The 23943-nt window shown below is 43.3% G+C and overlaps 2 protein-coding genes across 5 annotated transcripts in view; one reads left to right on the top strand and one right to left on the bottom strand.

Annotated features, from left to right (window-relative positions):
* The window catches only part of ARMC6 (armadillo repeat containing 6), a 41581-nt gene extending 21997 nt beyond the window's left edge, over positions 1–19584 (bottom strand). The window contains exons 1-5 of one of the 2 annotated variants that reach the window (XM_075825474.1): positions 19450–19584; positions 11653–11809; positions 10109–10191; positions 7881–8451; positions 4515–4660 (exon numbers count right to left, since the gene is read on the bottom strand). In XM_075825474.1, the coding sequence (XP_075681589.1) occupies positions 4515–4660; positions 7881–8451; positions 10109–10191; positions 11653–11773 (921 nt within the window). In that variant the 5' untranslated portion in view covers positions 11774–11809; positions 19450–19584. Of the gene's footprint in view, positions 1–4514; positions 4661–7880; positions 8452–10108; positions 10192–11652; positions 11810–11911; positions 12125–19449 lie in introns of those variants that run through there. The other variant, XM_075825475.1, reaches the window with a different exon arrangement.
* A 141-nt stretch (positions 19585–19725) lies between these two features.
* LOC142648736 (SURP and G-patch domain-containing protein 2-like) overlaps positions 19726–23943 on the top strand; it is an 84700-nt gene continuing 80482 nt past the window's right edge. For 2 of the 3 annotated variants that reach the window (XM_075825471.1, XM_075825473.1), the window contains exon 1: positions 19728–19788. The gene's annotated coding sequence lies outside the window, so the exon portion shown is untranslated. Of the gene's footprint in view, positions 19789–23943 lie in introns of all 3 variants that reach the window. The other variant, XM_075825472.1, reaches the window with a different exon arrangement.

The following is a 23943-nucleotide window of genomic DNA, read 5'->3' as shown; positions in this document are numbered from 1 at the left end:
TCGAACAACTCTTGCTGAACGGCCACCTGCCCTAGATCAATCAATTCCCAACTGAAATAATCTGCAACCCAATTTTCGACCACGGGAATGTGGACAGCCAAGAAGCAGAAATGTGACTCTCCGCCCACTCCAAAAATATTGAAGTGCTGCTGAACCTAGTGTTCCGCCTTGGTGATTGAGGTAGGTGACAGCGACATAGGAAAATTGCCCTCAATTCCAATTTGTTGATAGGGAGAATGGCTTTCTGGTGGGGCCAGAGGCCCTGGACCATGAGATTCCAGAAGGCACCTCCCAGTCCATGGGGAGGACCTGCCAGCAGAGTGGGAGAAAGGAGCAGCCCTGAGGGAATACTGGGCAGGAGAGCCACCAGAGAAGAGACCAGCGGCGAGTCAAGGCAAAAGAATTTGTCAGTCTAGGGAATCCAGGGAGTGGTATCACCGGGATAGGATTGCCCCCTGAAGCGGACGAGTGTGAAACGAGATAAAGGGAATGGCCTCCATGGGAGCCGCCATGGTGCCCAGAACCATACAAAAGCGCAAAGCACAGACTCTCTGCTGTAGGGTGGACAGTTTCTCTGGAGGAAGGACCATACGAGCCAGTGTTGAACACTATTCCCAGGAAAAAAAAAAAAAAGATTCGACAGGGAGTCAGGCAGAATTTGGATTAGCTGACAATCCATCCGAAATGAGTCAGGGTATCCAGGGTAATTTGTAGGCTGGTCAGGTTGTCCTCCCGGACAGGGACTTGATAGGGGATGACTAAAATCTCCTTGGAACGAAGAAGCGCTATGATCACAAATTGAATCTTTGTGAAACCTTCCAGGGCCGTCGACAGGCCGAACGGGAAGGCCACATACTGGTAGTGGTGAGTGAGAACTGCAAATCGCAGGAAGCGCTGGTGGGGCGGGCAAATGAGGATGTGCAGGTACGCTTCCCTGATGTCCATTGTGGAGAGAAAGTCCCCCTGTTTCATGGAGGCGATCACTGACCAGAGGGACTATGTAGAAATAACAGATCTTGACAAAGGAATTCAGAATGGGACAAACTGAACCATCCCTTTTGGAGACAACAAAAAGATGAAAAGAACAGGGACAATGACTCCTTGATTCGAGAAAGTCTACTGCTCAAAAAAAGGCATTTGCCTTAAACAGGAGTCAGAGGGGGAGACTCACCAGATCTTCAGTGGCCCCCCTAAAAGGAGGCCATGACCAAGTTGGTGTGCCCATTCAGTAAAGTCTCTGCTGACCCATGTGGAAGGAAGGATTGGACGCAAAGCAGAACCAGCGGGCTCAAAAAAATACCAGAAGAGTCAATGCGGCGGTCCAAAGCAAATTTCTTATCAGGATGTTTCCTTTCCTTGGAGACCAGCTCTTCAAACTCTGAGTGGAAGGGGAAAGGTTTGTGCCATCGCCTGGGTGAAGGAAGGTGACGTCTCTACAGGGGAGATGGGTCCGCTTCTGTAAGGTGTCTCTGACCGAAATTACGAGACTGTCCACCATACAAGAAAACTTGGAAGATTGCTAGTCATCAAGGTCCGAATTTGAATAAGAGCGTTCACCCTTGGACAGGGGTTCCCGGTGAGAGGAAGAAGTGGCAGATAGGTCCTCTGGAGGGGGGAGACTGATGAGGCAGGCGATTTATTCAGGGCGAATGAGACCGCATAAATCTGACCCATTTCGGGGGCCCGTCACGGCAAGTAGACGTGGAATGAGAGTACCCAGAAGGTTGTTCGGCAAGACAAACCAAGATGCCCATCATGGACTGGGAGGCCTCAGAGAGGTCATCGACAAGTCTGGAGAAGGAATTAGCCCATTGCGCTTTGGTTTCAGCATTAAGCATGGGAATTGCTGGGGTCGCCGAGAAGGCTTCCACAGATGCCTGGCCTGGAGGCCAGCATGCAACACAGATAGGAGTAGGTTTACCACATGAACATTTTTGGCCACATGTGAAACACGCATAGTGAACTACATAAGGTACCTGTTGGGAGGATTCTCCTCTGATGACTGACAAGGCAGTAGTATAGAGGTCACCACGTTCCTCAGTTATAACTGGGAAAAAATTAGTGACACAGAGTCCACTCAATATACTGCAAGAGGCAGGGCTGTAACTCCCTAAGAAGGGGGTAATGGTTGCCTGAGGTTATCTTGAATGTTCTAGGTATGTGCTCCCCTACTGTTTTTTACTGGTTCAGTGTATTACAAAGGTTTAAGAATGAAGGAGGAGGTGCTAAAGGCAGATTATACCCATTTGGAGACTGAACAATGAAGTCCCAGCACCAGTAGCCCTGGAGAGGTCCTATGATGCTGTGTCTCCGCTTGTCTGTGAGAAGCAGAGAGCGGGAGATGAGGACCCACCCCCTCTTGTTCCCTCGATTGGTTGCCAGAGGTGACGTGATGCTGCCCACCAATCGCTAGCCAGGATTAGGGGGGTCTCATCCCCTGAAGAGAGCCAAAAAGATGGCAGCGAGCATAGGAAAATTGCGGCCGTGGGACGCAGGACACAGGGAACCGGGTCCCCCACCTAAGGGGACGCTGGGAAAGGAGCCTGCAGCCGACCTGTAGCAGTGCTGCGAGCAAGGAATCGCCCGACGCAGGAGTGTAGAGGAACGCGCCCGAGGTATGCGCCAGGCGCACAGCGTACAAGTAGTTTAGAAGAGGGGAGGGGGGGTACGAGAGGTAATACTCCTGAAGTACACGTCTTTGCCAGAATGAAAAACCAGCAGGGAAGTCCCCTCAGTGTGCCAGCTGCGATTAGGTCGGACACCTATGTGAAGCAAAGGGGGGCAACCCTTAGGCTGGTGGGCGACAACAGTATATTGAAACACTGAGTGCCTGCCAGATGTTGGAGAAAGTAGGGGGACTGCGTCGCTGATTTTGGCCCGCTGAAAAAGAAAAAAATAAACGAACATAAAAAAAAGCAAAGACAGAATAGAATGCTGTACCTTTGGACACTAAGCTAAGACTGACTAACTCCGTGCCTGTAGGAGGGGTATATAATGTAAGCGAGGCCAACCCTTTTTTATTCTAAGTGTCACACTTCCTAGTGGCAACAGCATATACCGATGGTCAGTGCCCCCCAATGAGACGAACGAGAAAGAAGGATTTCACAATTCTTTGTTCCGGCGGGTATGGCAGCGGCTTATTTCCCGTATCCCTAATGAAATAAACATGTGTATTTGTCCAAGCCAAATGTACAACAAAGGATCTGGCATGTTGAAGTCCAACATGCCTGATCCTTGTTTCCTCCGACACCTGCCTCCAGGGACGGCGTCTCCACCTCAGCGCATTAAGGTTACTATCGGGAGCAGTAACAGAGGATGCTCCTGTTGGTGTCACAGTTTGGCTGGGTTCACACACCCTATTTACGGACGTAATTCGGGCGTTTTAACCTCGAATTACGTCCGAAAATACGGCTCCAATGCGCCGGCAAACATCTGCCCATTCATTTGAATCGGCTTTACGATGTTCTGTGCCGACGGTCATTTTTTTTACATGCCGCTGTCAAAAGACGGCGCGTAAAAAAGACGCCCGCGTCAAAGAAGTGCCTGTCACTTCTTGGGACGTAATTGGAGCAGTTTTCCATTGACTCCATAGAAAAACAGCTCCAATTACGTCCGTAATGGACGCTGCGAAAAACGCCTGCACTTGCCTTTACGTCTGAAATTCCGGAGCGGTTTTTTCCTGAAAAGAGCTCCGTAATTTCAGGCGTATCGGACGTGTACGTGTGAACATATCTTTTCTGTGTGGTAAAGGGTAAGTATTGACTTCTTCACGAGTACTTGCTCCCTCTGCTTCGTGGTTAGTTATGACACAGTCTATAGTTTGATTTGCTATACTTTGCATATGCCACTGACACCAACTAATTGTCCCCTGTTGAACCGTGTTTGCGGGGAAAAGCATGTGTGGGGCGATATTCTTATATAAACTACTAATGGACCCGGATTGTGGGGCTTCACACGGCATATGCTGGGATATATTTTTTTTGCGAAGGGACGGCTCTTTTAGGGTGATAACTCCGCTTGTCCTGAGGATTGAATGTTTCAGGGCTATCTCAGGGTTGAATAGGTTACGCACCCTTCCCCTCCACCACCCAGTACATTCATTACACTAATTGGTTGCTGAGGGCAATGTATGGGTTTGTTCATTGATTGACATTCTTGTTTTCATTCGGATTTGGTAGATCCTCGGCTTCATGTGACGATACCCTTGCTATACAGTTTATAAAGAGAACATAGTTCTCTGCATATTTCCGACGGTTGCTAATGGCAACCGAGTTACAGAACACATGTTAATATTTGTGTAAAACACATCAATGCCCTTATTGGTATGTGTCTTTATGTTTGGTTGCAGATTTCCTATATGAAATTTAACTCTGGACTAATATTTTAGTGGCTTATTATCAAGCGCTATATTTTATGTTTCAATGATACTCTATGTAAGCATATGCCTTAGACACCACTTTTATCCTTTAGTTTATAAGCACTAACAATAACAAAAGTGACAGACTGGCTATTACCTGATGATCGATGCAGTCAGCTAGCAAGGCCAGCATAAAGTTCAGCCCACCCAGGTCGACCACATCTTGGCAGAACTCATTACGCACACAAAGTCGAGCAACAGTAGAACACAGCTCACTTAAGACTACACGGTTATCTGTGAAGCCTACAAGACAAAATCAATTTTTTTTACTGAAAACCAAAAAGATCAACAATATCAATATGTGATCAACTATAGCTGGTCATACATATTAGATTAAAATAGGCCAAACTGGCAGATGATCTAATGTGTATGGGGGCAGCACGACGTTTGCCATTAGTGGATCGGCACGTTAGATTGTATTATGACCGATACTTTGTTCCCCTGGGAGATAGATATTCCCCCTGCCTACTATAGTAAACATGAATGCTCGCCCACTCCTAACGTATGTTAATCGAGGAATCTGGAGAGATAGTTGCTGGCCATGTGGGCATTCAGCCAACAGCTATATAATGTGTATGGCTAGCTTTACACTTGATTTTAAGGGTACCACCTAGTAAGTAAGACGAGCATCCACTGACATCCAAACTAGTGATATTGTCCAGCAAAAAAGCCATGCATACCCTTATACAGGGAAGTAGAAAAGCATCCAAACAAGCTTTTATAGGAGTGAATTTTGACCATCAAACTACTCAAATTAGTTACTAGCCAAAAACATCCCAGAACCCAGGTAGGCAAAGCATATAAAATTCTATTACCGATGCTCAAATCTTTGGGTTGATTTCTGAAAACAGAAAGGGTACCTGATACATATACAGTATGTAATACTGTCATAAAACACAGTTGTTTTTGTGGTTCATGTATGTTTTTATTATTTTTTTTCCCCGAAAATTGTGGTACCACAAATATGGCCCTAGTCATACGATGGTGCAACAGGCAGAAGTAGTAATAGACACACTTAAGGCCCTTTTACACAGACCAATTATCGGGCAAACGAGCGTTCACGGAACGCTCGTTCCCGATCATTGCCCTGTGTAAACAGGGCTACAATCAGCCAATGAATGAGCAACGCTTGTTCATCAGCTGATTCGCTTGCTTATGCAGCACAAAATATTATTATTGTCTTTAAGCACATCTCCCTGTAAACAGGGAGACGTGCTGCCGACATGATAGAAATGTATGGGGACGAGCGATCAGAGTAGTGAGCGTTCACCCCCATACATAGCTCATGGTGAAAGGAACAAAGAAGCGACAATCAACGAGCTGTCCTTGTTGATCGCCGCTCATTTACACGGCCCACGTTAGACTGTGTAAGGGGACCCTTACTGTGTGTTATACAACGTGATCTCTACATATATATCTGGCACGTATTTAAAACCTTGCTGATAAACATGATATCAAAGACAACTAGTGGGAGGTTAATCTTGAGTTCTAAGATTCTCAAAGGAACAAGTGATTATAGGGAAGAAGCCTTTCCTTAGAATTTTGACTCTTCAGGTAAAAAACATCTCAATGAGAAAGACATTAAAGTTTATGTAGATTTTTATTAAAAAAATGGCTAATATAGGGATTTGAGCTCCATTCTTTAACCCCTTAGTGACCCCCAATACGCCTTTTCACGGCGGTCACTAAGGGGCCTTAGGCTAGGCCGTTGCCTTTCCACGGCGGCCCAGCCTAAGTCCTACACGGGTGCCCCGTGCAGGCTGGAGCTGGGGCTCGGCTGTCTGATGACAGCCGGGCTCCTGCTCCAAAGGCCGCAATCTAAGTTTACTTAGATCGCGGCCGTTTAACCCGTTAAATGCTGCGGTCAATAGCAACCGCGGCATTTAACTTGTTTACATAGGGAGGGAGCTCCCTCTCTCACCCATCGGCGGTCCGCAAATGCAATCACGGGCCTCCGATGGGGTGCCATGGCAGCCGGGACTGATAAAAGCCCCCAAGTCTGCCCTGGGCATATGCAAGTTTTACACTGACAGACAATAATGCTTTGGTATACTAAGTATACCAAAGCATTATAGAAGCGATCTAAAGATCGTGTAGCAAAGTGCCCTAGTGGGACTAAAAAAATAAGTAGGTAATGTGAAATAAAAATGACAGCAAAAAAAAAAAAAAAAAACAAGGGGTTTTATTTAGTAAAAGTGTTAAAAAAAATAAATAAAAGTACACATATATGGTATCGCCGCAACCGTAATGACCCAAACAATAAAGTTAATATGTAATTTAAACTGCAACGTGAACACCGTAAAAAAAAACAGCAATAAACAATGGCCAAATTGCTCTTTTTTTCCATTACCCCCCCCCCCCCCCAAAATCATATAGAAGCTGCAGCAGCAGCATGGGGGAGATTATACAGCAGTCAGGAGCAGTGGAGCGGAGAATCCAGCACTGGAGTGAGATAGAGACACTGCTGCAGCTTCCTAGTAAGTGTTCTGTGTGTCTCTATCTGCCTCAGCTCCCTCCTCCATAGACTTCTATGAGCAGCTGTAACCTGGTCCTTCTTATCTTGAGGAGACAGATTTTTCAGTAAATTCAGATTGAACGAACAGTTAGGGGGAGTGGGGGGTGACAGATAAGTAGAAAAAGATGCATTTTTCTTTAATAAGATATATTACAGAGTTTCTCATATTTGCTTAGATTATTGATTTTTGCAGTTTGTTGAGAAGTTAATGACCATTTAAATCTGACAAAAAAGCCGTAGGGAATTTCCTAGCAGATATTCAAATAATAGGGAAATTTTAGGGCAATTCTGTTTATGTAATGCCCTAGTAGTCCATCATAAAATGTAATGAAGCTCAGGTAGGTCGATAACTACAATGTTAACCACTGTCACAAAACAATATCTATAAGATTCCAATGAAGGTTTAAACTAGCGGGCATGCAGAAAACACACCGTAAAGTTAGGTGACAGTAACTAATTTCTAGATACATTTACCACCCGGGTTCTTGGATACGCTTTTGAAAGGGTTGTCCGCGTTGGAAAATCCCTACTTTTAGAAGTGTCCCTTGACAATAATAGGCTAATCAGAAAGTGCTTGGGACCCCATGTGATCTGCTGCAAACTGTGGGGAAATCTATCAGTAAGTGTTCCATTTCCCTGCAGGGAAACTAATGTACATCCATATCAATGGGTTATCTCTGTGTAATGCAGGACAGGACAGGTCCTCCCCCAGGTCCACTATCCCCTCTAGCTTAAGAGATCCTGAACAGAGGACCCCATCTATTAATTCTCTAACAGGGTATAGGAAAATTGGTTCTCTAAACCGGACAACCCATTTAAAGAAATAAAGTGTGTTTGTGGTTATAATTATTCCCCATCCGGGGCAATGCTTTTTTAATATAAAAGTAATAAAAAATACAAGAGCCAAAACTGAAAAAAAACCCACATGTATTTAATTGAAAGAAATACCTTTTGCAGCTTCTATCAATAGTTTCAAGCCAGCATTCTCCAAAACAATCATCTTGGCATGGTCATGAGCATGTCCAAATGGAACTCTAATGTCATCATCAAAGGTCATGATCCTCAAGGCAGAGCACGCTTCACGTACTACATCTATATCTGTACCATGGTGTGATATAGCTTGTGTAAGATGGCGCAAGATTCCTGCCTTAACAAGTTTTTGACGATTCTGTTCATGCTTTAGGGATACATGTCGGGCAAGACGAATGGCAAGTAAAGTCACTTCAGCATCTTTCGAGTAATTCTGTAGAGCACGAATTAATAGTTCTTGTCCCACACCCTCTAGCAAATCAGGCTGCCCATCAGTGAGAGAAGACATGGCATAAAGGGCGTTTAGAAGAGTCTCTTTATCACCCTCACAAAGTTTCCATGCTTCCAGTACGACAGGGTAGGCAGATTTCTGTCCAGCCAGGTATCGATGTGCCATGCCCTGCTTGCACTGATCCCCAAATTGTATGAGTAGCTCAGACACGCTGCTTACAGAAGATGACTCCAAGGCCTTTCTCAAAGACTCCAAAGTCTATGATTCAGTAAAAAAAAAACAAAACAGGGTGACCATATTATTACATTCACATTTAAAGGGTTGCATCATGAAGGGAATATTGATGTGAGGGGAGGTCCCGCTTAGACCGGACCCCTCCTCTATGAGCCAAAATGGTAAGCTGCTGCCTAAGCCATACAATGAAAATGCCTGACTGGCCGCAGTTTCCCCTGGCAAAATCAGCTGATGAGACATTTAATGCCGAACTGCATTCAAAAACAATTTTCACTTTTAACATACCGAAACATAACGTGCATTATTAAATAAAAATAATCATATTAAACCCCTATACCTTTTTTTGAAAGTAGACATCTGGCACATTGTGAAAAGGTCACCCCGCACTTTACACTCATGGACGCCTTCATGCAACTTCATTTAAAAGTTTAACATTTTGTAAAAAAAATAATAAAACTCCATGTTTCCGGCTAAAAGTCTGACCCAACAGTATCGGGGATGCGCAACACCTCCTAAAGATAAAAGTTTAAAGGCTATGTACACCTTTGAAAAAGTTATTTTTTTTTTTTAAATGTGCATCAGTGTGTTTTTTAAATACCTTATATTAAAAATTATTTTTACTTTTTGAGATACAGCTACGTTGTATCCTGTATACAGAGCAGCTATATATAGTGTTAAAACCTGTATCCGTCAGGTCAGCGAGACTGACGGGTTCAGTGTCTCTGACACGCAGGATCGATCTGTAACCGATCACATCTAAGTTCATAACTTATATGTGATCGATAACAGGTGGATCCTGCATGTCAGAGACACGCAGGACCTGCTGACATTGAAGCCGTCAGTCCCGTGGACCTGACGGATACAGGTTTCAGTGCTAGATACAGCTGCTCTTTATACAGGATATAAAGCAGCTGTATCTCAAAAAGTAAAAATAATTTTTAATAAAAATGAATTAGAAAGTTGCAAACGTACATATACACATTTTTATAAAAAAAAAAATATTTCAAAGGTGTCCATAGCCTTTAAGACGTGTAGAATTCATACATGCCACTTCTGGTTATGTCTACATACACATAATTACCATAAGGGCTTTTTCACACGACCGTAGTATACGTTGCATGTATTTCAATTGGGCTGTTCCCACGGCCGTAGTTTTAACGGACCGTGTGAAGGGTGCGTGGAAAAATAGGACATGTCCTACTTTCTTCCATTTTCACAGATCCCTCAATAGACTGAATTCTATGAGGGATACGTAAAATCAGTACCTGCACGAGTGCAACTCGGATGTGAAAAAAAATGACGTTGTTCACGTCCGAGTTTGCACTCGGTCGTGTGAATTTGGCCTAACTGAATAGACAAAAAATTCTCTGCAATCCAGATGCTAGTAAATATCCGAGTCCCGCCCTAAATGTGACATTCAGAGAGCACATATCCTCTGTGATTGTTAAAGGTGGTGACAAAACATAGAAATGTTCCTGTATCACACCCTAGGGTCACTTGAGGTATACAGGGGAGAGATGACAACAGGATGTTTTTTTTCTTCCTACTGTCACTTGCTGCCCCATGAATATAAGACTATAGCATGTACTGTATAAGCACTTGTTTGCTCTTAGTCAGCAAATGAATGATAGAAATTTATATAATTGTGAGTTAATTTCCATGATTCTATTACAATACTTACAAGCAGGATATCGTGGTTTGGAGCATCCTCACTCTCTTTACTTTGTATCCGCACAGCCTTGATTATGTTTGTCAAGTCAACTCCTAATTGAGGAGAAAAAAAAAGGGCTAATTCTCCAAAATAATTTCTTCCCTGTATTGACAATGTGGAAAAATACTGCTATACCAGATACATTTGTGTGTAAATAATACAAATATATATATATATATACACACACACACATGCATACACACACACACACACACACACACACACCCATACATACATACACCCACGTATATGTAGAAAAATATGAATGGATCCCTAATGTGTTCAGGGAGAACTTTTCTGCAAGCCCTTAGGCCAGGTTAACACAGTGGAGATTCGGTTAGTTATATTGCATCTATATTTTTAGGCCAGAACCAGGAGTGTATGGAAAAAGAGAAGTAGTATAAGTGCTTCCATTATACTTGTTCTGTGCACGGCTTCCACTCCTGGTTTTGGATTAAAAATACGAATCCAAAAAACTGACCAAAGTGAAAGTGGCCTAACAGAAACAAGCCAGGGGGCAGGTAGTGCGTCCCTCTAACCTGACTTTCTGAGAGGAATCCCAAGGCCTCATCCATCGCACATTAGTAAGATAAGTGCGTGGACACAGCCACACTACTTAACATATTGGGGGAGATTCATCAAAAGTAGAGTAAGGGAAAAGTGAAGCAGTTGCCAATAGACAAATGATCCACTTTTCCTTGCACTAGTTTTGATAAATGTCCCCCATTGTGTGCGCTCTGTTGACGACCTCTACCTCAAGTCCGGGGCCATTTCAGCAGGGGAATTGTTTCCATTAGAGAATCTAGTACATGTCCTTATCTAAAGAGATCTATGACCATGACAGATCTTCTTGAACTTCACAATAAAATAATAATAATTTACTAAAAGTATAGAATCTGTTTAATAAAAAAATACAGACAAAAAAATTAAATATTCAGAAAGCAAGAATAGTTTTACAAGACAAAATATTTTCATGCACTAATTTTAAAGAAGTAAATACTAGAAGCCAACAGAGATCAAATGTCGCTAAGTAGCCTTAAAGTAATATAGCAGACTAATAAGCTGAGCTAGCTTTTGCAGTCGAGCATTTACACTACCGCTCGATTCAAAGTCTATGGGAATAATGGAAACAGTCGAGTAAGGCGCTCAGCTCTTTCCGTCAGTTTCATAGACATTGAATGGAGCGGCGGGTGCATGCTCGACCACCGCACAATTCAAGCCCTGTCCTCACTGCGGGTGGTGCAGCAAGGAGGATCTGGGGGTTTTGGACTCCCGTTCTGGCGATCAGTGGGGGTCGCAGGACTAGGTCCTTAGTGATCAGACAATTATCAGCTATCCTGAGGACAACCCTTGTAAGGTGATACAGCTGTCTTATTATAAAGTACAAACAGTTGAAGTTTACCTGGGAGAAAAAACTGTTGAAACTTTTTTGCCAAATCCCAATCAAACAAACAGAATTTTTACCAAATTTTTACCAAATCCTCCTTTTTATCAGCTTATTAGTAGATAAGTACCTTGTGACTCAAACTGTTGAATTGCTTCATTCAAAGCTTCTTCAGGTTCCATATCAAACTCTGCAATATTTTCCTGTATGATAGCGTCGAAGGTCTCCTGTGATATCCACTTGCAGGCCATTTTAGGGATGCTTATTTATTCTTCTCACTCCTTTATCTGAAAGATGGAAAAGATGTTATTAAAATTAGCTCCTGCATTCCCTAGCCCCCCCCCCCCCACTTTTTTTCTGTTTATGTACATTGATTAAAAAACATTTACTTTGAGCAAAGTCCGGTGATTTTGTTGCCAAGTTGTTATATGCTTTTTTCTTTATTTCCGACATTGCGGGACCACTGTTTCACTGTTGTTTTTTCCGGTTTATTTCACGTTTTCCCATTTTTGTTACTTATGTTTACATGATGTTGAGTCCCTGCTGTCTTGGTCTTGTGCCTGGGTGTACTCCCTTACTTATCCTTGGTCATACTAGAGCTTGTTATGTTATATATTATAAAACTTTAACTAAAGAAAGAAAGGTTTATTTAAATGAACACGAAGGGCTCATTCAGATGAGCATGTATCGCGTCCGTGTGACGGCTGTTAAAACAACGGCCGTCACACGGACTCATGTATTTCAATGGGGCCGTTCACACGACCGTTGTTTCAACAAGGCGTGTGAAGGATCCGTGAAAAAATAGGACATGTCCTATTTTTTTGCGCTTTACGCATCCCTCCATAGACTCTAGTCTATGGGGGATCCGTGATAACGCGTCCTTCACGGATGCATCACGGACATAATAAACTGCCGTTTTTCACGTCCGAGGTTAGCCACATTCGTGTGAATATAGCCTAACTTTTCAAACAACTTATGCTAATCTAATAGTCTACCTGATATAGATCAACTTTGCCGTTTAAATTTAGTTGTTTAATCAACGCAAATTCTGTGTGAAGTTACTGCCACTAGGTGTCACCCTTTTTGTAATCTGCTGTTCAACCCCTGTTGTCAAACAAAATCTGTCCCTAGTTACAGAGCAGAGGAGAGGACTGCAGAAAGTGTGTGTGTGTGTGTGTGTGTGTGTGTGTGTGTGTGTGTGTGTGTGTGTGTGTGTGTGTGTGTGTGTGTGTGTGTGTGTGTGTGGGGGGGGGGGAGGGTCTCTTCGCAGCTTGCCTATTGAAGTCTATAGAGAGGGGAGGGGGAGCAGGAGGAGGGAGCAGAGTGAGAGAGACACAGACATGCTGAACATGGAAGTCTACAGAGAGGAGAGAGGGAGCAGGAGGAAGCAGAAAGAGAGATACAGACGCTGCCCATAGAAGCATATGGAAAGGGAACTGAGAATTAAAGATAGAGCCAGCAGAGGGGAAAGCTGCTAAAGAAAAAAGCAGAATACAAGTCATATAATGGCCAGAAATAGTGTTATTCCTCATGTACACAAATATGACAGTTTATTCTGAAAAGTTGGGAATGCTTTAAGGTTCACATTTTACCAACATCAGCTCATCTGCAGCCACCTCTCCATTCATTCTCCGCCACAGACTATCCCCACGCACACAGAGCATGTGACACCTAGCATTCAGTTAGCAACAAGGTTACATGACATACGTATGTTGGGGCCACATAGAGGACACAGCCATAAATTAATAGGACTAATGGTGGAATAATGATGAACAACTACTTTACAGTGCGTGTATTTACTTGTATAAAATGGCTGCCTGTCTTTAGGGGATCTATAACATAGGAGACAGTGTAAGAGCTGCTCCTACGCAGACACTATGAGATGTTGCTGTAGGTAGAAATACTTTATATGCCTCAGGAAAATACTATTAACCTGTTAGATACCTGGACAGTGTTACCTGAATGCCAGTCAGTGGTGATGTGGGTGACATAACTGACACCATGTTTCATCCATTTAGTTATCCTATGTATGCATTACTATGGACTAAGATGTGGGCTATACCATTATTATTTTTTCAGACAGAGGCTATCTCACTATATTAGAAAATTCCGTGAGCAGAATTTCGATTACATGTATATTAGAAAACTGTACGATTTCCCATTCTATAAATAAAACAAATAAAATCTGGACAACCCCTTTAAGTAATTGATTGGCGGCGGCAGCAGAGAGTGTAATGGCAGCTACTGCAGCTGGTACTGAAGAAAAAAATATTACTTTAATGTTAAAGAGGATCTGTCACTAGTTTAATAATTCCCTATCTCCTAACTGATCTAATAGGCGCTATGATGCTGATAACTGTAGTGTTTTGTTTTAAAAAAATAATAATTATTTTAAACATTATTTTCATTTTTATACATAGGAGGTGACTATTTCTGTTCACTCTAGACAGTCTAATGTCTTGTTTAGGACGCTGTCCAATCGTCATACAGCTTCTCCTCCTTCCCTGTCCAACAACACAGTGTGATCATATAGTATACAGCTTCCATTCCCAAGTGTGTATTCAACTGGCGATATCTCTGGTTCTTGTACCGATCCTGGTGTCATATGAAAGATTAGAATCTCCTCTTTCATATGCCACCAGTTGCGCTGTTCTAGGTGGTCCACAGCCAGAGATGTGGCTATTTGAAGTGATCCCCCTTCCCTCCGGCCTCAGTCTCTTACACTGTATGAAGCAGCTTCATGCTGATAGGACAGCGTCAGAGGCTGTGCGGTAGCTCCACCTCAGGGGAATCACTGCGATTACCTCCCAGATGTCTAATAAAAGCTCATTTACATATTTAGAAAAAAGCTCATAACTTTTAACTAGTTTCCGACCGCTGGCTGTGTTTTTATGGCCAGCGGTCAGGGTACTTAAAACAGACTTTTTACGGCGCAGATTTTAACTTGCTGCCCGAGTGATCGGGCAGCTGAATGTCGGGTCTCCGGCTGTCAGTGACTGCCGGGGACCCTGAGGAGAGGATAGAAGCAGCTTTCGCTGCTTCTGTCTTCTCTGATCACTTGTACACAGCGCTCAATGAACGCTGTGTATAGGAATAGAGGCAGCGGCCGTGCCGCTGTCTCTATTCCTCCTGGTGTTCATGTGACTGGTCACATGATCACCGGGTGCCGTTACTGACAGACTGCTGCTGGGTCTAACTAGACCCAGCACAGCCCTATGGGTATGTGCACACACACTAATTACGTCCGTAATTGACGGACGTATTTCGGCCGCAAGTACCGGACCGAACACAGTGCAGGGAGCCGGGCTCCTAGCATCATACTTATGTACGATGCTAGGAGTCCCTGCCTCTCCATGGAACTACTGTCCTGTATTGAAAACATGATTACAGTTGTCTTGCAGAGAGGCAGGGACTCCTAGCATCGTATATAACTATGATGCTAGGAGCCCGGCTCCCTGCACTGTGTTCGGTCCGGTACTTGCGGCCGAAATACGTCCGTCAATTACGGACGTAATTAGTGTGTGTGCACATACCCTATTAGTGACAATAGTCACTATGAGAGGGCTGATTTCCCCTGTAACTGGGGCTGCTGTGCAGCTCCAAATACAGGGGAAAAACATGGTGTAAAAGAAAGAAAAAACATATATAAAGTTCCCCAAAGGTCTTTTTTGAGCTTTGAGGGACAGACCATAGTAATCAAAAAATAAAAGTAAAGTAAAGTGCTATTTTTTTTTAGAATAAATACACGTAAAATACCCACCCCAAAAAAAACGTTCCCCCCGCCAATCATTGTCGTAACGCTAGACCTGAGCCAATTACCCTAATATAGACATGTAATATATTCAAATTTATGGTGACGATCACAAATAAAAGGTCTATTTTAGGGTGAAACTATGTTACCAAAAAAGCTTATTTTTTTACTATTATTTTCAAACTTTAAGAAAAAAAATTCTAAAATAGCAAAAAGGTGTGTATAAAAACGATAAAAAATGAAACCTGCATTGTCTACGGAAAAAACATCGCAAAAATCACGTCGTTAGCCCAACAAATAAAAAAGTTATAGCCATTTAACTAACACGTGCTAAAAAGGGCTAAACAGTGTCTGGTCCTGAAGGCTCAAAATAGCTCGGTCCTGAACTGGTTAAAATAATAAACGGCTTGTTTTTTTAACCCCTTCTGGATGAAGCCATTTTTTGATTCTTGATTTTCGTTATTTATTCCCTGCATTCCAAGAGCCATAACTTTTTTATTTTTCCGTAAATAGAGGTGTGTGAGGGCTTATTTTGTGCGGGAGGAGTTGTAGTTTATTTTGGTATTATTTATAGTTCCATATATTGTACTGGGAAACTGAAAAAAAATTATTTGCAGGCTGAAATTGGAAAAAACTGATTCCTCGAATGTTTTTTGGGTTTCGTTTTTATGGCTTTTACCGTTCGGTAAAAACGACAACTTATCTTTATTCTGTGGCTCAGTTCCATTATGGTGATACCAAATTTATATTGGTTTTTTTTTATATTTTACTACTTTTATTGATAATAAACTTTTTGTTCAAAAAAAAAAAAAGTTTTGTGTTGCCACATTCTGAGAGCCATAACTTTTTTATTTTTTCACCATTTGAACACTGCGAGGGCTTATGTTTTGCGGGACAAGCTGTAGTTTTTTTCCGTACCATTTTTTGGTACGTAGAACATTTAGATCACTTTTTATAAAAAAAATTTGTACAGCTAATTTGACCAAAAAACTGAGGTTTTGGCACTTTATTTTTTTAAGGCGTTCACCGTGCGCATTAAATAACGCTATATTGTAATAGGTCAGACTTTTACGGACGCAGGGATACCAATTTTGTTTACTTATTTTATATTTTCGTTACTTTAGGGGGAAAATGGGAAAAGATTTTTTTTTAACTTTTAAAATTTAAAAAAATTGTCACTACTAAACTTTTTTTCCCTTTTTTTACACCCTTTATTAGGCCACATAGGGGACTTGAACCAGCGATCGAGGGCTTAGCAGAGGCAGTCCTTGGGGCCTTCATTAGGCCACTGGGCTGCCATAACAACTGTCGTCACCCATCCCCACCCCCTGATCTCACTGTGGGGGGGGGGGGGGGTGATGAGCTGTCGGAGGGGGCTACCCCCCTCTTTTCAACACCTCAGATGCTGCAGTCGCGATTGATCGCAGGATTTGAGGGGTTAAACAGCCAGGAACAGCTGCTCCCAGCTGTTAGTCCCGGTTGTCCGCTGTAAAATACAGCCGACACCCACAGCATATGGAGCGCGCTCCAAACATCACCCTCCGCACCCGCACATAATAGCACGTCTGGGTGTGCGAAGGGGTTAAACAAATGACACTGTTATCAGCATTAGGGTATGTGCACACGAGAACTGTCTTTTACGTCTGAAAAGACAGACTTTTTTCAGGAGAAACCAGCTGCCTCGTTTCAGCCGTAAATGCTCCTCCTCGTATTATGCGAGGCGTCTTTGACGCCCGTAATCTTGAGCTGCTCTTCATTGACTCCAATGAAGAACGGCTCAAATTACGTTGCAAAGAAGTGCCCTGCACTTCTTTGCCGAGGCAGTCATTTTACGCATCGTCGTTTGACAGCTGTCAAACAACGGCGCGTAAATGACAGGTTGTCTGCACAGTACGTCGGCAAACCCATTCAAATGAATGGGCAGATGTTTGCCGAGGTATTGTAGCCCTATTTTGAGACGTAAAACGAGGCATAATATGCCTCGTTTACGTCTGAAAATAGGTCGTGTGAACCCAGCCTTAGGGTATGTGCACACGATAACTGCAATTACGTCTGAAATTACGGCGCTGTTTTCAGGAGAAAACAGCTTTTGAATTTCAGACGTAATTGCATGTACTCGCGTTTTGCGGGGCGTCTTTTACGGACTCGAATTACGTCTGAAAAAACGGCTCCAATACGTCGACAAACATCTGCCCATTACTTTCAATGGGCTTTATGATGTTCTGTGCCGACGACCTGTCATTTTACGCGTCACTGTCAAAAGACGGCTCGTAAAATTACAGCCTCGTCAAAAGAAGTGCAGGACGCTTCTTGGGACGTAATTGTAGCCGTTTTTCATTGACTCCAATGAAGAACAGCTCCAAATTACGTCCGGAATTGACGCCTCGCAAAACGCGAGTACGAGCAATTACGTCTGAAATTCAGGAGCTGGTTTCTCCTGAAAATAGCTCCGTAATTTTAGACGTAATTGCAGTTATCGTGTGCACATACCCTTATAACGCCCAATAGATTAGTTAGGAGATAGGGAATTAATAAACTCGTAACAAATCCTCTTTAAAGAGGCTCTGTCACCAGATTTTGCAACCCCTATCTCCTATTGCAGCAGATCGGCGCTGCAATGTAGATAAGAGTAACGTTTGTTTTTTTTCAAAAACGAGCATTTTTGGCCAAGTTATGACCATTTTTGTATTTATGTAAATGATGCTTTCTAAAGTACAACTGGGCGTGTTTAAAGTTATGTACAAGTGGGCGTGTATTGTGTTCGTTACATCGGGGCGTGTTTACTTCTTTTACTAGCTGGGCTTTCTGACGAATCAGCATCATCCACTTCTCTTCAGAACGCCCAGCTTCTGGCAGTGCAGACACACAGCGTGTTCTCGAGAGATCACGCTGTGACGTCACTCACTTCCTGCCCCAGGTCCTGCACCGTGTCGGACGAGCGAGGACACATCGGCACCAGAGGCTACAGTTGATTCTGCAGCAGCATCGGCGTTTGCAGGTAAGTAGCTACATCGACTTACCTGCAAATGCCGATGCTGCTGCAGAATCAACTGTAGCCTCTGGTGCCGATGTGTCCTCGCTCGTCCGACACGATGCAGGACCTGGGGCAGGAAGTGAGTGACGTCACAGCGTGATCTCTCGAGAACACGCTGTGTGTCTGCACTGCCAGAAGCTGGGCGTTGTGAAGAGAAGTGGATGATACTTCTATACACAACGCCCAGCTAGTAAAAGAAGTAAAAACGCCCCGATGTACGCACATAATACACGCCCAGTTGTACTTTTACTTTAAACACGCCCAGTTGTACTTTAGAAAGCCTCATTTACATAAATATAAAAATGGTCATAACTTGGCCAAAAATGCTCGTTTTAAAAATAAATAAAAACGTTACTGTAATCTACATTGCAGCGCCGATCTGCTGCAATAGGAGATAGGGGTTGCAAAATCTGGTGACAGAGCCTCTTTAAGAGTCACCCCTCAGGTGCCTTGTGGCAAATACATCCCTGTCTGAAAGCTATTGGTTTGTTTTTTTACTGTGGCAGCCTGCCACACTATTCTGACCTTCAGAAAACAATTGAAACCTGGCAGGATACAACTAACGCAAGTGCGATCAGAGCCGAAATGTGCTAATGCTTTGTTGACACTTGCGTCGTGGTTCGCAATTAAAACTGTTGGGTTCCGCCAAGGTGTCCACTGTTTTGACAGGAAAAATAGCCCTGCATGCAGCGCTACTTTCCCTGTGAAATATGATGGAATCTACTATAGAGCCACAGATGTGAACAGAGCCTTACTAATAAGCCACATTTAATAAAGCATATAAATAGGAATACCTTGGGTAAGCTGAATATTATTCTATATGTACCTCCAACTTTCTATCTTATTACCATCTGCTGTGCTGCTGTACTATCTGCCATTTCAGTCTTTGGAATTGCCGGCTGTTGTTCCTATTATTTGGATTATTGACTGGCAGCCCAGAAAAATCGATGCCCCCATGATCACTACTATACATCACATATAACCACCAGCAGAAACATTCATAATATACTAATTCAACCAATACAAAGGACGTGCGGCTGCCCGTCTAATGTGGATATGGAATACAGTCAATCTATGCATACGTTGTTGTTATTATTATTATATCTCCAAGAACAGCAGCAGCGCTTTATGTATACAATTACCGCAAACGATATCACACTACGATGCAAGAACTCCTTGTGCAGTCTCCAGGGTCCAGACGTAATAGCAACCATGGGCGGAAGTGACGTCTTCGTTCCGGGAGACAAAAAGATCGACCCGTTCTGCGACTTAAAATATATTTAACTTTATCTGAGACGTTTAGTAATGAGGCTATAGCCCAAAATCGTATTTAAAGAAAATAAAAATTGGAAATTTTTTACCGTTTGGAAAATCTTGCCCTTAATAAATATGGCTACCGCTTGTCAACGTTCTGCGTCATTGCGTCGTGCGACTGGCTGGGAGGAAGTGGCGTTGCGGATTGAATCGGGACGAGCTAGTAGGTAACGCTTGGGTTGAAGGCCTTTTTACTATTGGATTTTATTGTTCTGTTAGCGACTGTGTAGATTTGCTGCCTGCATAGTGTTTAGTTGGCGGGAGTTCTAGCGATATAAATATATTTACATGCGTTATGTATAGACACCAGTGTGCTACAGGATCTGGCTGCTGTTTATTGTATCGCCTCACACTGGTTTTTATAGTTATTGTTTAGTTTTCTATAGGTAGAAATGTTTTTCACTTCGTATGTCCAATAACTTGTGTGTGTGTGATAAAAGTTGTATCCATAGTACCAAAATGATTAGTTCCGTCTGTGGGAACACTTATCGGGTCTTCAGGGTTTCTATGGCTCTCTTCCTCAGTAATGTAGGCTGTGTTCACATCTGCGTTGTTCTGCTCCGTCACAGGAGCACAGCTACGAAATACCGGATCCACCGCGTGGCAGACGGAACCTACATTCACACAAGCGTGTCCGATTTGCGTGCGCAAGTAACGGACCGTATTTAATGTCGGTGTGCTTTCCGTTCCGCATCAGTGTGCTTTGTGTGTGGCATCTGGTTTTCACATCTGTGGTTCTCCTCTGCAACCACTTCCTCTTGAAATTTTTTATTTTCCCGCATTTCTTAGGGCCTGTTCACATCAGCGTTGGCTTTCTGTTCCGGGGTTCCGTCAGAGGTTTCCGTCGGGTGAACCCCTCAACGGAAAGTCTAACTGAAACCGTAGCTTCTGTTTGTCACCATTGATTTTCATGGTGACGGAAGCATCGCTAATGGTTTCCGGTCGTCACCATTCCGGCAGGTTTCCATTTTAATGACGGAATCAATAGCGTTGTCGACTGCGCTATTGATTCCATCAGAAAACGGAAACCTGCCGGAATGGTGACGAACGGAAACCTTTAGCAATGTTTCTGTCACCATTGATATCAATGGTAACTGAAACGGAAGCTGTGGTTTCAGTTAGACTTTCAGTTGCGGGATTCACCCGACGGAAACCTCTGACGGAACCCCGGAATGGAAAGCCAACGCTGATGTGTACAGGCCCTTAAGCAACTGATGCGTGAAACACTGACCCATAGATTTCAATGGCAGGCCAGGTCTGCAAAAATGGACCAATATAGGACATGCAGTGAGTTTCACGCAACGGACGCACTTTGCGTGAAAAATTACACATGTCTCAATGGCCATGTTGTTTTGCATGGGTCCGTGTGCTGTCTGTTATTTAAATGGTCAGCATGCGGAACATGCTCGTCTGTATAAGCCCAAAGGGTTCAGTCGTTGTTCGTCGTTTTGCTGGACAAAATAGCGCAGTATGGTTCTTTTAGTGCCTTCGATCCAGGGAACAATTTCATGGCAATGAACTTTTGACAGCAGCGGCCAGCGAGGGGTGAGTAGAGTTCAATAGGTGAAATGCTTGTGACGGGTACCCTTTAACCGGTTAAGGACTAGGCTGTTTTACAGCTAAATGACCAGAGCAAATGTCACAATTTTGCTATGCGCTTCTTTAGATGACTATAACTCTGCAGTCGAATAAAGTTCATCTTTGGATTTTACACTCTTTCTAAAGGACAGATAGGGCTTTGTTTTAGTGGCATTTGTCAGTATATATCATTATTTTTGGGCAAAATTGGAAAAAATGCAAGAGTTTAGCAAATGCGTCAGTTTAGGCTAGCATTTTTCACACACCGTATAGACCACGGACAAAATTCATCTCCTTTCACATTCTTCCACTTCTCCCGTGCATGGGGATACCAAATATGTGTGCCTTATTCACTGTGCGGGCATGTGCCAGGGCTTGGCATAAAAGGAGGCTTTTTGGCCTTTTCGGTCCAGGAATTCTGCACTTGATTTTATAGCAGCATACTGTTTTCTGGGGGGCCTAATGCTGCTGAAACATTAGAAACACCCCATAAATGACTTCATTCACACAAGTAGACCCCACAAGGTTTTCTTCAAGGGGTTTATCATTTTTTTAGACAGTCCAGTTTTCTTCTGAAAGTTTCTTGAATAAGATGGAACAAAATAAAATTTGAATTTTTTTAGCAATTGCGTCAGTTTATGCCAGCATTTTTCACACACGGTATAGACCACGGACAAAATTAATCTCCTTTCACATTCTGCCACTTCTCCCATGCATGGGGATACCAAATATGTGTGCCTTATTTATCACATAGAGATGTAGGAAGGAGGACGATAGAAGAAGCTTATTTCACAAATCACCTTGTTTCAAAGCTGGTTTTACAAAACTCAGTTTCTATAAGGCTATGTTCACACGGAGTATTTTGCAGGAGGAATATCTGCCTCAAAATTCCGTTTGGAAGTTTGAGGCAGATTTTCATCTCCCTGCACGCCGATTTTCGCAGAGTTTTTTTCGCGGCGTTTTTCGCCCGCGGCCATTGAGAGCCGCGGGCATAAAACACTGCAAAATACGCTTGCTCTGCCTCCCATTGAAGTCAATGGAAGGTCAGAGGCGGAAGCGCCCGAAGATAGGGCATGTCGCTTCTTTTACCCGCGAGGCAGTTTTACTGCCGTTTTTGCCGAGTTTTGCGTAAAAAAACTCGGCAAAATACTCCGTGTGAACATAGCCTTTAACACTTCCAAAATATCTGCTCTTGAAGCAGAGATCCCAAAATATTCATCTAGGGGTATAATAGGAATTTATTTTTTGGGGTTTCCTAAAATAAGAAATTGCAGGTTTATGCAAATAGATCTCTCCAGCTGATGAACTTTAGAAAATATGCAAACATGACATCCACCCCCCACCCATTCCCTCCCTCACCCTTGGAGTAAAATCAGGGGGAAAATGTAATGTAGGGCAAATATATTTTTAACTAAAATCTAATAATTCAGAACAGTGTGGTATATTTTTTTTAAAACATGGGTGAATGCACAGGCCTGGTTATGAGGGACAGAAATATCGTGAATTCTTGCGGTGCCCGTCTTTTCTGCAGACGCGGCACTTTTTCTGGGGGTTGCTTCTAGTTGATGTTGGGGGAATGCGAGTGATGAAATGTCTTTCAGTCAGTCGCGTGACATCCTCAGACTGGGGGCATTCTCTGGTGTCCTGAACATCAAATATGAGGCCTTCAATAATTTTCTCCTGGAAATCCAAATATGTGTCTCTGCTTCTGTTTGGTGGATTGCCACCTGCAGGAGACAAATGGCCACTTTTTTTTTTTTTTTTGTACCAGGTTTTTGTTTTGCGTTTCACTAAATAGGGCTGTAAAACCTGGTCGCTTAAATGCACCCCCCCATGTACTTGTTATATTCGGACACGCTCACTGGTTTGTGCTTGTCCGACGTTGCCCCTCTTTCCCTCACTGCCACTGTTCCTGCGGTATGTATTGTGCTTAGTAGATACACATCTTTGCGATCCCTGAACTTGACTGCCAGCAATTCTTCAGATGCATAAGCACAGGAGTCCCCCTTTACCATGCACTTCCCCACTAATTGATGCGAAAACCAATTCGGTTTTTGCGCATGGTACCACATGCCCCAGTCCTTGCAGCATGCAAATGCCTAAACAGGGGCACACTCGAATAAAAATTATCGCAGTACAGGTGGTACCCCTGGTGAAGCAGAGTCTGCATTATCTCCCACACAATCTTACTGCTGGTGGAAAGATCAGGGGGGCATCCAGGAACATTTATTGAGCGGTCCCGCCCTTCATAAATCCTGAAGGCGGTGGTATATCCTGACCCGCTTTCACACAATTTATAAAGCTTAACGCCATATCTTGCCCTTTTTGAAGGTAGATATTGGCGAAAGCTAAGTCTGCCATGAAAGTTGAGGAGGGATTCGTCCACACTTACATTCTGCTCAGGGGTGTAGAGTTGCAGAAATAAATTATTCAGGGAATTTATTAGCGGTCTTATTTTGAACAACCGATCACGGTTTGCATCGGTACTTAGGGGGGGCCTGTGCGTTGAAGTGGAGGAACCTCATTATTGTCTCATAACGAGACCTGGGCATTACTGCAGAATACACTGGGGTGGCTTAGGTGGGTCCAACCTAATGGAGGGCTCTTTTACAATACCCATATTTAGGGTGAGCCTAATTCCAGCAAATTGGTGGGCGTCCAATCTCTCGCATGTGTTGATGAAGGTTTCTGCCTTATATACTGAGTGGCATAGAAATGAGTTTCGTGGACAATGATATTTAGGA

The sequence above is a fragment of the Rhinoderma darwinii genome, chromosome 1 (genome assembly GCF_050947455.1).
Source record: "Rhinoderma darwinii isolate aRhiDar2 chromosome 1, aRhiDar2.hap1, whole genome shotgun sequence".
In the NCBI taxonomy this organism is placed as follows: domain Eukaryota; kingdom Metazoa; phylum Chordata; class Amphibia; order Anura; family Rhinodermatidae; genus Rhinoderma; species Rhinoderma darwinii.
Note: the sequence above shows the minus strand (reverse complement) of the source record. Positions and strands in the feature narration are given on the sequence as shown.